At 48.4% G+C, this 14,456-nt stretch overlaps 1 protein-coding gene across 29 annotated transcripts in view; it reads left to right on the plus strand.

Moving 5' to 3' along the window:
* MAP4 (microtubule associated protein 4) overlaps window positions 1-14,456 on the plus strand; it is a 156,907-nt gene that overhangs the window by 120,048 nt on the left and 22,403 nt on the right. For 27 of the 29 annotated variants that reach the window (XM_080581398.1, XM_080581400.1, XM_080581407.1 and 24 more), the window contains 3 exons: window positions 10,021-10,121; window positions 10,636-10,848; window positions 12,654-12,831. In XM_080581398.1, the coding sequence (XP_080437524.1) occupies window positions 10,021-10,121; window positions 10,636-10,848; window positions 12,654-12,831 (492 nt within the window). The remainder of the gene's footprint in view (window positions 1-10,020; window positions 10,122-10,635; window positions 10,849-12,653; window positions 12,832-14,456) is intronic. The other 2 variants (XM_080581406.1, XM_080581419.1) reach the window with 1 other exon arrangement.

The following is a 14,456-nucleotide window of genomic DNA, read 5'->3' on the forward strand; positions in this document are numbered from 1 at the left end:
AAATCTGTCCTTTGCATTTCATTCAGGGCTCGATTACCCATTCGTATCCCTAGCAGCCTCCTTGCTTTGGTCTTGATATTCCCCTTGCAAGTCTCCTCCCAGCCACAAGGCAGTGTATCCAAAATGGCCAACAGATCTGTGCGATCCGATGTAAACGGGTTTTCCTTCTCTCTCTTCTATCTGTTCAGTCTGAACTTACATTCAAGGGGAACAACTTTTGTCTCTTGAACCTGTTTTCATCCTCAAATTTCCTGAAAGAATTGCCCGAGCAGATGTGAATTACCTGAGTGGCATTTCTCAGAACTGCTGCCCAAAGTAGCTTTCCTCGGCCCTATACAGCTAGGTTTTTTGTGGGTCTTGTTGTTTTTTGCTAAACCTCTACCACTCCTGGTTTTAGGGTGACCTAGAACTGCACATAAAATATTTCTTACACATAGTTGGGTAGGAGTATGACTGCACACCTAGTTAAATGTCAGTCTAAAAATTGTCGGGAAGGAATACCCGTTCAAGTCTTGCGTGCCCACGGCAGGTAGTTCAAGCGAGAGACCGCGGCTGCGGGTTCGAACTGGTCAGAGCTGAACTGTGCAACTTGTTCTGGTCCCTTGTTTCATCCGTAATCACTGCAGATTCTTCCCAGAACAAGAGGTCGCATTGTTTCCTGCACTAACAATAGATTCGATTCATGTTGGCGTTGTGTAGAAGCCAGCGTGTGATTTCTTGCACATACCTAAGATGTCAGCTCCGATGGTCTCACTTACACAAACGTGGTTCCCCACTGCCTTTGCCTTCTGCCTTTTCTCTTTTTCTTTGAATTTCCTCCAAGTTCAAATACTTTTCACTCTGAAATATCAGAGATTCCAGGCACCGCTGGAGCACGCTCAGCCGAGACCGTCGCCTCTCTGATACTTGTAGCCCGATACATGCATCGGGAAAATTGTCCTGGTTTCCTGACCCCTTCTCCATCGATCTGTAAGCAAGGTGTGCAACCCGACATAATTTCTCAGTCTCCCGTGGTGTTTTACAGCAGCACGCTTCGTTGTGTTGTGGTTGAGATAAATGTAGAGCCTGAGACTGGAGTCACTGCTGGGTGAGGGTGGGAAGCCTATCGCCCCACATTAAATAGATTAAAGTTAATTACGGGATTAGGAAAAATCAGCCCAAGCACCTTGTAACGAATTATTGATACTCGTTCAAGTGATGTTACTGGGGTGGATGGTGGCTTGCTGACAAGGTTCCTTGCCAGATGAAATCAGGCTTTTAATGAGAAAAGAAACAAAGGGCTGCAGGCTGCGGGGCGGAGGAGAAAGTCAGCAGAGAGGAGATGAACAGAGCAGCCTGGCGAAAATTCTTCCTTGGTGTACACACGGTCAGCCTGGGACTGGGTTGGAAATTGATGCGGAAAGTGTTGTAACAGTTCCATAAATCAGAATGTCCCTTGTGCTGTCATACGTTCCTCAAAGCCAGCAAAAGCCAGGGGATGGGGTCGGGTGGCAGGGCTCTGGAAATGCTTCGAGGCAGGGAGAGCGCAGGAGAGGTCAGGCTGGAGGGGAGGGAGGTGCAGGAGCGTGACATGGGACCGGCTGCATCACGGGTGATACCTTATCCGTGTGCTCGGCTCAGAGACGGGATCGTGCTTGAAATGCTTTTGCGCTTGGAACAGGGGGATTGCAGTTGCACGCTTACAGTACCTGAAAGGAAGCCCGGGATCCCCTGCCCAGGCGTGCCCAAGCCCCGGCTGTCGCTTTGAAGCGCTCTCAGACTTCTCCGACATCTAGAGCAGTCTCAGGGACAGAATATGAATATGAGAATGAATATGGAATATGAGTTCCAGCTTTTTTCATGTCCAGCATCAAATTTTTAACACAGTATTGTAGTCAGACAGAATGTGTGTTACTTACTCTAAATAAACATCTGATTTCAGTGTCTGATTTAGGATTTCTGTGATTTAGGACACTGATTTAGGACTTTCTTTCTCAGGTAAAAAATAGCCTTAACGAATCAACCTGGGCTTAGAAGATGCAGGCCAGGAGAACATCTGGTCTGTTCCTCGATTCCTGATAATAAGCCAAAGTGTACACGTTGATGGAGTTGCATTCTGTGCCAAAGAAAACGCTTACCTGTTCTGTATTTGGGTCAAGCAGGAGACATCTTGTTTAGCTTTCTCTGGAGAGGGGAAAGCAGATAGGGTTGTATTTCTGCTTAAACTGAGACTTGGTGTATTTGTAGATAGTTTTCTCTTACGAACCTCCGACAGAAAGGCTTTAACTGGGTGGGCTTTGTGATGAAGCAGCTCCTGCTGGAGGAGGACGGATGAACAAGAACCCGTGCCTCTGCAACATCTGGGCAGAAGCAGTATCGAACGTGGTCTGGTTTTGTTTCCAAGGTTGTTTACGTTGAAGAGGGAGAGTAAAGATGGTCATTGCCTTATTGCTTAATCTGTTTCTCTTAATGGATTTTCTGTTGATGACTCTAATCCTTACGAGAATTACGGAGCTGGTGCAGTGAATGATGTTTTAGTTCGGCTTAGCCTGCCCCATATCCCTTGCTGGGGATATGAGGATGAGCGTGTGGCCTCATTCACCACCGCGTTTGAATGCAGCCGCAAATCCACGTGCAGCTCGAAGCCTGGAACGAGCCGACCTGAGGCAGAGCCTGGGCACCAGGCAGGTGGGGTGCAGACCCAGCAAGGGGGAGCGGGTGGGAAGGGTGGGAGGAGAGGACTGAGGGGCTGTGCTCTCAGGGGCCCGCTGAAATGCTCCTTTAACTAGTCAATGAAAGGGAAGAAAGGAAAGCAAGACCTAACGTTCATAACCTTCCAGCTGCGTGGTAAATAATGACCGCTACCACCTATCTTCACTTTTGTTTTCAGGCTTTTGCTTACCACAGCAGCAGAAAATGGGAGTGCTTGCTGTTGGCATTTTAAGATCCACTTAAGCCACATTACAATGGGGTCTTTGCCTGTTCCTTTTGACATGGAGAATGAATTTTGGGGAATGCCAGTTCGTGAATGGGTTGCAGCATGACACTTGAGAGATACACGCCCATGGGTTTCGTTCTACACAAGTTCCATCATTCATAAAACCTTGCAGTTGACTTTTAAAGATGCTCCTGTGTTTCTCTAAGTACTTTTTCCTAATTTTACTTTTTCAGGGAAGGAAACATGAACGGTAAAGCTTCTCAGATTTAGCGTCCGATTTATTTATTTGTTCACATACGCTAACAGCTTTCACGAGAAATCTGCTACAGCAAAACTGCTTGTGAAGGGCTCTGAAAGGCTGGAGGTCTGTGCGTGCTCCCCTTGTGTTCCCGCTCGGCGTCACGTAGCACGGGCTGTAACCCTCGTGGGTTTGTTCCTGCACTTGCTGAGGAGGAGCAATAATGGTGCTGTTGTAGGGATTTTATAATACGTGGATGTCATAAGGATGCCTTTGTGTGGGTTTCCTTCAGCAGATGAAATTGTAGGAGTTCAGAAAGGAAAAGAGATCAAACTAGGGAAACAATTGCATCAGTTTATAAAAGCTTTACACCGTTCTGTTCTGAATACAAGATGTAAACCTGCTTGTCGTCCTCTGCCTCAGAGAGGTTGTAGTGGAATTAAAAAGATGACAAACAAAGGCATCACACTGGAGAAATTCACGTGGAGAATGGCTGAATAACTTTATTTTCAAGCCTGGAGGAGAGAGGACTTGGAGAAGGGATGGGTATGATATTGTCTATGAATGACACAAATTGTATCATGAATGACAGAAACTGTGAACAAGAAAAGTCTGTTCGGTTTTTCCGGTCTAAGAATGTGGGTCGTCAAATGAAAGTAACAGCAGCAGGCGCTACCGGGGGTGCTCAGGATACAACTGAACCACGTCCTGAGCGATCTGATGTAGTTTGAGCCTGTTTTGAGTCGGGAATTGGGCTAAGTGACCTCCAGACATCCCTTCCAACCTGCATTATTCTGTCATTCTAATATTAAATGATTACTTTGCCTAAAACGCTGTTGGGCAAGCTCATGGAAGAATTACAGACCTCACCTCCGGATCGGGTCGTCCCTAGATTGTGAGTCACAGGCTGGTGAGAGGGATTTATTTTGGAGAACAGTGGATTTTTTTTTTCTTTTCCTTATGGTTAGGAAAACTATATATGGTTACTCTATTCATAAACAGCTCCTGGTTTCAAGAAGACATATGATTAATTGCGTATGGTGTGGGCATCCTCCTCTACAATGCTGTAATAGTCACTCAGATTGGAGCAGGGCTCCGGAGGTCTCTGCTTTAACCCCAAACTCAAGATCATGTCTAAGTCGGTCACGTAGCTCCAGGGCCACATCTGTCCCTTGCAAGGTCTGCAAGTCTCCAATGATGGAGGTCACGCAGTGCTTTTGGGCCTCCGCTTGAGCTCCCTCGCGTTGAAAAACCTTTTCCTTACGCTGGGAAGCTGCCGGCTGCGAGCAGCCCGACCCGGCGGGACCTGGAGGCGACGCTGCGCTGCCTGGCCCCGGTGCTGCACCCACGCAGGCAGGTCGCTGAGCTCTCACAAGAGGTATAATTGCGTTTCTAGTGACGAGCCAAGGTTAAAAACCTGAAGCATTGCCCGAGCTGTCCGTATGTGCAGTTGGCACCTGGGCCAGCTGGGAGGAGCGGCGCGGCGGCGCGCGTTGTCCTGCCTTTCCGGGCCACGCCGCGCTCTGCTGCTCCGTCAGGGGCCTGAGGCTGAACGTCACCTGTGCTGTCGTTTCCCTTTGCCCAGCTCTTCTGTTTTCAGATTACAGCGGACTTTGCTACCATTTGGTGCTGCTTTTGAGGGAGAGCCCCCGTTAGCATTCGGAAACCTCTGTCGAAAGACTAAATTTGATTTGTCTTGTTCCTTTTTCATCTGGAAGACACCCATGGTTTCCAAACAGCCGAACATAAAATCAGCCACACTCTGCATCAGAATAGTTCCTTATCCATTTGGAGGGAGGTTCTGTAAATCCTTGTGATGGGCCTACAAGAAAGCTGGGGAGGGACTCTTGGGCAGGGGGGGTAGGGATAGGACACGGGGTGACGGCTTTAAGGCATCAGAGGGTGGGTCTGGGTTAGATCCAAGGCAGAAATCCTTCCCCCTGCGGGCGGTGAGGCCTGGCACAGGCTGCCCCCGGGAGCTGTGGGTGCCCCATCCCTGGCAGTGCCCAAGGCCAGGCTGGATGGGGCTGGGGGCAGCCTGGGCTGGGGGCAGGGGGCCCTGGGCATGGCACGGGGTGGCCATGGGGGGCTTTGGGGCCCCTTCCCACCCAGACCCCGCTGTGGTTCTGTGATTCAATTTCTTAACCTGTTTTCTAAGGAGAGGAAGTCTCCTTACAGGAAAGCTAACCATGGGAGAAGCTGCACATCAGGATCTTGTGACCTGGAGTTCTGGAGAGGCGATAGCTGGGCTGGGGCTGAATGACTAAGTGTGAGATGCGCTTGGGGGCTCCGTCAGAAGTTGTTCTCCTGAGCTGTATATAAGCAACCGTATAACAGTCTGTTTAAAAATTAAAATTGAGCCTTGGAGGACAGTTTTGGTCTTAAAATGATGGTAAAGTAGCTGTTCTCTGCTCTGTTCTTTGGTGGGGAAAAGAAGATCTGTCTTAAACACATCTGTCCTTCGATTGCTTTGTGTAAACCTCCTCCTTCGTGCTCTTCATGGCTTACCCTGGTAGTGTGAGGCAAGTTATCTTTTTGTAATTTTCATGACCTAAAAGAACAGTATTGTCCCCTTTTATAGCAAGGACCTGAAGCCTGTTTTCCCAAGTGTCATCCTTGGCCCAGAGCATCCTCTTTTTACTGCTCCTGAGCAGTCCCTGCTCCGTATTTGCTAGGACTCTTGCTCCCACTGACTTCACTTTTACCTGAGCACCACATTGTCTTTTTGCCGGGTCCTTCACCCAGTAACAGCAAATACGTGGTTTCTGGTGACAAACTCATTTAAAAACACGTTTTTTAATTTATTGCTGGCCCCGGTGTGCCCAGTGGAGCTTCAGCCTCTGGGATGGGGTGAGCCATCTGCAACTGCAGCGCGGGGACTGCCTTCGGTAAACTGTCAGACTGCTGAATTTGGGGAGATCTTTATGTAAGAGAGGGCACGTATCTGTGTGCCAAACCCCTCCTGGAGCAGGTGAGAGCGGCACCTTGTCAAGGAAACATTGCCACTGTCTGTGACGTGCAGGATAGTTGTCGCTAGCCTTTTTCTCAGAGCCTGTTTTGTCCAACATCACCCAGCGGCTCTGTTACCCGCTCCACACACACGAAGTCCCAAAGCCCCGTGGGGGCAGCGGGCTGCCCGCGGGTCCCTGCACCCCACAGTACCACAGCTGGCCCCGGGGGCCTCCAAAGGACGCCCGCTATCGCTGCGAGGGAAACATGAGCACAGCTTATCGGGTTTGCTCGCTCGTAATGGATGTCTGCAAAACCTCAAACGAAATCCCGGAGTCTGCGGTTGTCGGGTTGGTTATTACGGCGGAGGCGATTTGTGTTTTCGGGCTCGCTTAGATTTGAGTAATTTCTTCCAGGGTCCCCCCCGGACCTGGTGAGACAGCGGTGCCTCGCACAAAGTTTGGTTTCCCCGGTTGGCATCAGGCTGAGTAACGAGCCTGGGGTGCAGGAACAGCGCGGCACAGCGTGAGGAGCAGGAGGGAGATGAGAACCGGCCGCAGGGCTGCCTCGCGCTCTCGCAGCGGAGCTGCCTGTGTGGCCTGTCCTTTCTTCACAGAATCACGGAACTGTAGGGCTTGGAAGGGACCTCCACAGATCATCGGGTCCAACCCCCTGCCAAAGCAGGTTCCTTAGAGCAAGTTGCCCAGGGAGGCGTCCAGACAGGCCTTGAATATCTCCAGAGAAGGAGACCCCACAACCTCCCTGGGCAGCCTGTCCCAGTGCTCCCTCACCCTCACCGGGAAGAAGTTCTTTCACATGTTGGTGCGGAACTTCCTGGGCTCCATTTTGTGGCCATTGCCCCTTGTCCTGTCCCCACAGACCACTGAAAAGAGGTTGGCCGAATCCCTCTGTCTCCCACACCTCAGGTATTTATAAACATTGATGAGATCCCCTCTCAGTCTTCTCCAGGCTGAACAGCCCCAGGTCTCTCAGCCTTTCCTCACAGGGAAGATGCTCCAGGCCCCGTATCGTCTTTGTGGCCCTCCGCTGGACTCTTTCCAGGAGATCCCTGTCATTTTTGTACCGGGGAGCCCAGAACTGGACACAGTTCCGGACACTGGACACTTTTCTCCCTCAAGCCCCTTCCTCCTGCCCCCGGCACAGCTCCGCTGGCGGCGCTGACGCAGCGGGGCCGCTGGTCCCCCCACAAGCACCACGGAGCAGGAGCTGCGGGAGGAGCCCGGGCAGCGGTCGCTGTCCCAGCTCTGAGCCAGATGTCCTTGAAATACCTCCCCGAGGTTTGTTGCCATGCTTGGGGGAACAGGCCAACTGGGAAGTCTCTTAAATAATTCTTGCAGACTAATGAACAAATTTGATTAAGATTTGGCAGCTTTTCCGAACGTTTCCTGCAACTAGCACATCTTCCCAGGCGATTCTCTGCCCTGTGTGGGAGCGAGCACCTCGTAATTACATGGGGAGCGAGCGTGCCGGGCAGCACACCGGGTTGTGGCTCCAGTCGAGGCAGCACGGAACAGAGCGACCCCTCTGTAGTCCCCTGGGGCTGTGCACGGGCCCCCAGGCTTCAGAGGCTGCGACAGAAGGGAGCTGCGTAGCGTCCTGCGGCCCTCCGATGCAGCAAGCTTCCCCCCAGCGATCCCGGCTTCCACCAGCATTACTTACATTTTAATGTTCCCATTAAAAAGAACAATCTTGTTCGCCTTACAGACCCTCCGTCCGCTCGGATCGGTTCCTTTGGGTGTTCGGTGAGGTTGTTCCCTCCAAACGCCCTGTGTTGTAGCCTGTGTTGGACAAGGCAGCGCGAAACACCGTGAATTTCGTCTTCTCATTCGATCAAAAGCAAGGAAGCTGCTGAGTTTAAATCCTGAAGCTACGCTCAGGGTTTCCGAGAAGCCGTGTGAGGCTTCGTGAGCCGACACATCGCCGTGGCCGCGAGGTGCGAGAGCTTTAGTGGTGCTGCCATTAGCCACCACCGTCATCATCTAATAACAATAACAGGCCGTACTGAGAGGTGATTTCCAATCAATGGCAAGTGACCTCGTGTCTTTGTATTGGAGACAAGCAGGATCCCAAATAAAGCTCCCCAAAATCAAATCTCCAGGCGTGGGGGCTCGGAAGCTCTGAATGGACAGAAAGGAGGCGGCTGCTCAGCAGCAGGATCTGTCCACAACAGTCGCTCTTTCTGGTACTGCTGCAGATAAAACTGACAAGTTAAATGAGGGAGAGTATAAAGGTTTATTGAGATTCCGTGGAGAAAAGCAGTAGAGAGGAGCCAATATCGATCAGCTACCAAAAAAAATGACTTTCTAGATAAACATGAATGCCCCTTAAGAATTTTGCATTAAAACTAGCAGCCAGCCTGGACGTTTTGGTGCTTGGTTTTTTTACAAGGTTTTTTTTGTACGCAGAAGCCATGAAGTGCAGTGCTGCAAAACATTTAAGGTGACTTGGGAGTGACTAGGAAGGGGTTAATGCAATATGAGGAAAGAAAAGCTGCTAAACTTGTCCCGAGTCAGAAAAAATAAATAAACCAAGGAGAGCAAAACCGCCGTGCTGCTGGGCATCGCCCGGGCACGAGGAAGGCCCGATTTTATTCTGCTTGTTTCAACAAAGGCGTTTGTACCAGAGCTGAACTGTCCTCTGAGGCTCTCCCTTCAAGGCTGACAAGCGAGAAAATGTGAAATATAAACAGCAATTTTCAAAAGACGTGCAAAACAACCTGTTACTGTTGGAATTGCTGCGCCATTGTCTGGTGAGCCCTCGTCATGCGCTGCGGCGCAACAATCTGCTGCGTTGTTAGAAAAAGCAGCACCCGACACAGGCTTTGTTTTGCTGCCCCGATGACAAGGGGAAAAGGATGAGATGTGCGATGGGTTGTTAGCGCTGTGCCCTTCTCAGAGCTGCCAGGAGTCGCCAGGGGACGCGGCTGGCGGCCGTACCCATGGCTGTGCCGCCGCGCTGCCCGCCGGGGAGTTGTGCTGCGGCTCTCCTGGGTGCTGTTGTAGGTCCTCGGCAGCCCTGGGGAGCTGGGGGTGAAACCTGGGGAGCTGCTGCTCTGCGTCCTGCTCTGTTACGTGGTTTACCTTGGAGGGCAGGCAGTAGTTAGCCTTCCGCTGCCAGCTGGACAATCCACCATCAACCTTAACAAGGTTAAAAGGGATGGAGGAGGTGGTTGTGGCTCCCACGCTGCGTTCACTGCTCCCTGCCCGGCACAAAACCCTTCGGTGCGATGACAAAACCCAGCAGTTGCTGAGAAAACCTGGCCGCCCTTGCGACCGAGCCTAGGCTTTGCGCTGCGAATCACCGTGTGCAGCAGCATGGCACCGCGCACCCCACGCTGACCGGTTTCCGTACAGCCCACGTGTGTGAGAGTGAGGTCCCCGCGCTGCTGCTTCCCTCTGCGACGCCTCAGCTGGAGGGTGAGACGCGGAAGAAAAGCAGCTGGCAAGAAACAGCCGGAGTGGTAGGGCTAGCTTGAAAATAGCACCCGGCTTCAAGGCAACAGTCGTGGTGTAAAAGCTGGCAGAGGCCAGAGCTTCACCATTAGTATTCCAACGATTTATTTTAATAGCTCGAAAGATGGGAAAGTTTGCTATTTTTAATTAAACCAGAGGCTCCCTTCAGCAGCTGTCTTTCTTTCCTTCATCAGCTGAGTAATGGGATGCTAATGGCATCTGGATGAACGTTTGTCAGCCTGCCCCTGTTGCAGGGAAAATTTTTCTTCCTCTGAGTGTCCTGGTTTGGGGGAAATTCTTCCAGAAATAGCCAACCCGTAACTGTCTTGTTCCGTCACCTCTTGTTACAGCATTGAATATTAAGGGGGAAAAAGTAAAACAAACCAACCAACCAAACGAAAAAGCTCAAACTTAAGTCTCCGTTCATTTTCTTTTTTTGCCAGCAAAACCAGAAGAGCCCAAACCAGCTGAAGCCGTGACAGGGAACGATATCACAGCGCCCCCAAACAAAGAGCTTCCTCCCAGCCCCGAGAAGAAGACAAAGGTAGGTATCGGTTCACGTTGAGCCTGTTTGCTTCTGCGGTTTTAATTTGCCAGCTTTTCTGCTTCTTAAGCCACGGCGACACGAGTTCTCTTTTCTGAGCTGCCATTTGTGAGCCACTTTGCTGAAACAAAGGCATTCAGTTAGGGAGCTGTAAACAACGCAGGCTGCAGCAAATTTGGCTGAAAATGGATTTAATGAGTGGACTGGATGGCCAGGAGCACCCAATTACTAATCCCAGCTTTACCAGCGATTCCTTCTGTTGCTTTGGATGTTGCTGGAATAAATCCTGTTCACTTTGAATTGAATGGCAGAGCTCCCCGGGGCTCCGAAGGCACCAGAGCTGCTTCGTTGTGATCTTTCCGCTGTGCTCAGAAAACAGAAAGCCAAGTTTTTGTTTCATTTTCGATATCATTTTCATGTTCTTGCAGCTTGATGTTTTGGTTTACAATGCGCTACTTTTTGTTGTGTTTTTGTTTTTGTTACACTGGATTTTGCTTTTTGAAAAAACATAAAGCCTGCAGCATCCACACCATCGGCAAAGCCTGCAGCAACGAAAGCCAGGCCTCTGTCCGCTACCAGCCCCAAGCGGCCAGCCTCTGCCGCACCCGCCCAAAACAAAAAGCCCACGAGCCCTACTGCAGGTCCTACTTCCGCCACTACTCCTAAACGCCCAGCCACCAGTACTACACGTCCCTCCACCTTAACTCCAAAAGAGACTAAACCAAAGGTAAGAAGTTCTTTGCTTTTGTGCGCGAGCTCCAAGACCTTAGTTACATGTTAACCTACCAGCTCTTTTACCCAGAAGTCACAACCTAATTCTGGTGCTAAACATAGGAGGATAAGATAATGAACGTGATTCACTGCAAGACACGCACAGTTATTGGCATCAGCTTCCACTAACCCACTTACAGCCTCGGGTCCCAGGCATTTAATGGTGTCATCGCGAAGGAGAAAATGAAACTTGACTGTATTAGTATGGTTTTCCTTGTGGGACTGTCAAAGTACACAAGATATTTCTTCATGTCTCACCATTACTAAAGGAGGATTTTTTAAATTTTTAGATACATTGCAAACCCAGGATAGCTGTTAAATCCTGACAGGAGCATGGGAAAACTGAGTGGAGAGCTTCAATATTAATATTGAGGGGGAAAAAATCAGTGTGCACACTTCGGTATTTCCCCATGATTGTCTCTTTATGATGTCTGGCCATTATAAAAACTGTGGAGAGGTAACTGATAGTACATGTACGTGCTTAGGAAATGTTGGAGATTTGTAACTCTCCAGTAAGAAGACTTGTGGACAATTCTTAGTGTTCCGTCTTAATGCTCAGGGAGGTATCCACGTGCACTGTTAAGAATGGGAAATGTCCCTTGAATTTTCCCTACACCGACTCTGTGACCCTTCTGCATTGTGCACATCTGGAGCTAGGTACTGGACGTGTGGAGCATCCCTCCCCTGCCCCTGCGAGTTTAAACACTGTAGAAATGTAATCAGCTTTTGCCTGGAATCATATTGATGTTAAGATGAATTTTCTGCTCTCACTGAGCTTGACACATGAAATTATTTCACCTCTTATGTCTGCTTGAGATACATTTGGCTAAGGTCTTATCTGCGTCTTTGTTTAGCCCTAGTCAGAAGACCTTTCTGTTCACGATTCTTTACATCCGAGTTACCGCATAGTAGAAGAACTGAAATTTGGAAGGGAATATCAAAAACTATTTCAGAAGCTTTCAGCTTATGCTTAAACACTATTGTTTTTATTACACATTAAAGCTTAAATAACTGCATTGGAGCTTCTTGTAAAAACTAGTTAAATGAAAGTAACAAAGAATTCGAAAGCAAAGATGTAAATCTGTACTTGCTGGAGCAAAGTCCGTATCCCTCTGGGTGGAAATGCTGGCACTTGGGCAGGTAACACTGAACAACCGGGCTTGAGCTGAACTCCTAGCAGGCAGAAGTCGCTGACTGTAGCGTTTTAAGGAAAACCAAATTGGCACAGATTAGTTTTTTTCTGCAAATCAGTGTCTTCAGTTTTATTTGAGTTTTTGCATGATTCTGAATTCCTGTTTGATGTAATCACTCATGTCATTTGTTTTCATGTATTAACTCAGGATCTCAATACTTAAGAGTATGCTTAGCTTAGAAAGCATTTCTGCTCTGAAGGGAAGGACCCTCTCCCAGCAGTACTGCTAGTGGACCCGTGTTTTCCATCGTGTTTGGAAATCACTGCCTTGTTCACATCTGTAAGTGGACACCAAGCACTAATGCTGGAACGGGTCTGGATGAATTCTAATATTCGGTGTGTCCAGCACTGCTGGATGTAGTCAGCCACTTCTGCCCACCTTAATTATGTTTTTTTAATTTTCTGCTTTAAAATGCCTCAACAGTGCCCAGCTTACGTGTTCAAGAACTTACACAATTGTGTCTTCCATATTAGAACAAAATTCAATTTATTTCATGCTTTTTGTTGGCAAACATTTTGAAGAGACTGTCAGTGAAATTCTGGCTTTAATGGAGCCCATCCATTTTCAGGTTACAGACGCAAAGAGCCCAGATAAGCGGACCTCACTTTCAAAGCCTCCGTCATCTGTCACTCCTAGAACTACTGCCAGGAGCACCCCTGCTGCTCCTAAGACAACAGCGGCATCTCCAGTCACGGCAGCTGCTGGGGCAAAAAGTACCACTACTTCTCCACCGAAGAGGCCAACATGTAAGTAATCTTCTGTTTGTCTTCAGGAGCTCTCTCTAAACAGCCGCAGGTTTTCTGTTTGAGTAGCACCACTGGTTCTCACAAAGGTGTGTGTCCGTCACGTATCCCAGTACTACAGACAAGTTTTTGCTCTGCCAAGGTGTCATCATGTTGGCATCGCCCTGTGACCCCAATTTTATTAAAATTAGCCTGTTAGTAAACAAGATTGATACCTTCAGGTTCAAAATAAAAAAGAAACCTACAACCTTGAAATGCAGCCACTCAGGAGAAGCTGTAGCTGCTGTGAACCAGCTCTTCTGAGAGGTGTAAACTGGCCTACCTGTTAGTCAGAAGTGACCAGAGGCTTAACTATAGCTGTCTATATATTAAAATAAGTATTAACTGTCTTAATACAACATGGGACAGGAACTTGTGCCAAAGCATGGAGATGGTAGGTTAGGCTTTTTTTCTTGCCAGAGCTTCCTCTTCCAAAACCAAATCTGAATGAGCTTCTTCCAGGTCAGCTTGAATCAGCTCTGTGTGATTCAGAATTAATAGAATTGCTGAACCTTTGATTTAAGAGAAAGGATGTTACTACCTCTTTATTTTCTTACAGTAGCAGTTAAAATAATCACTCAAAACAAATTAAAACTTGCGGAAAGCAAATCTTCAGGATGGTGCTTTAAGTTCTCAAACTGGTGCATCTAAAAAAAAAACAAAGTTGAAGTGGAGAAAAGTGCATAGCTTCCCCTTATAGCACACAGGTATGTCGAGATAAAGGGCTGGAAGGTGATGAAGGCAGAACTTTAAGTGAGGACGGTTATCCATTGCTACAGGTTGCCTTGGAATGTGGCAAATCTTGTTTTGGTGTATTTCCAGCTGGCTGTTTTGTAACAGGTGCCAGCTCACCTGTAGTGTGTTCTTCTTACTGGAATTATAAGATGAGGTCCTCTAATTTTAGGCCTCGAGATAGCTAAATAACTGAACTTTCTATTTCTTTATTGTCATTTTCAAAGTCTAGACATGGAATGTTGAAAGGATTTAAAAAGAAAAAAGTCAGGCAAGAAGATACTGGCTTCTCTTTCAGATACTCGGTTATTTATGGGATCAAGCTATGCTTTTAGCTTTGTCAGCGAGTCTGGTCGAAATCGTTCAGAAGATGTTTGTAGCTCATGGACAGCTTGGAGCAGAACGGGAGGATTCAGGTGTTGGACTGGCTGAAGTCTGACTTCCCGCTCCGTTGTGAAATGGGTGGCTTTGGAGTGGGCTTGGGTGCTGCGCTTGCTTAGTTTAATTCTCTCTTAGCCACACAAAGATGAACTGCTGTGAGGAAAGAGCTTCACCTTCTTCCTCTGCATGGACTCTGTTTTTTTCCTCTTCATTAGTGCTGGAAGAATTTGGAGCTGAAATCACATCAGCTTCATCCAAAAGCCGTATCCCATCCCGGGCACTGCTGCCAAAGAGGGAATTTCCCACGAGTTTAACAGAGTCAGCAAGAAGCATGAGCAGAATATTAGCTTCATGAAAACATTATTTCCACTCACCTTAACGTTTTGAGAGATTCAACTTCAGATGAAAATATAGTTAAATGTTCTCAAGGCTTTTCAAATGACTGGATCTCATTAGTCATTTATCCAAATTTGCCA

The sequence above is a fragment of the Anser brachyrhynchus genome (genome assembly GCF_964034855.1).
Source record: "Anser brachyrhynchus genome assembly, chromosome: 2".
NCBI lineage: Eukaryota > Metazoa > Chordata > Aves > Anseriformes > Anatidae > Anser > Anser brachyrhynchus.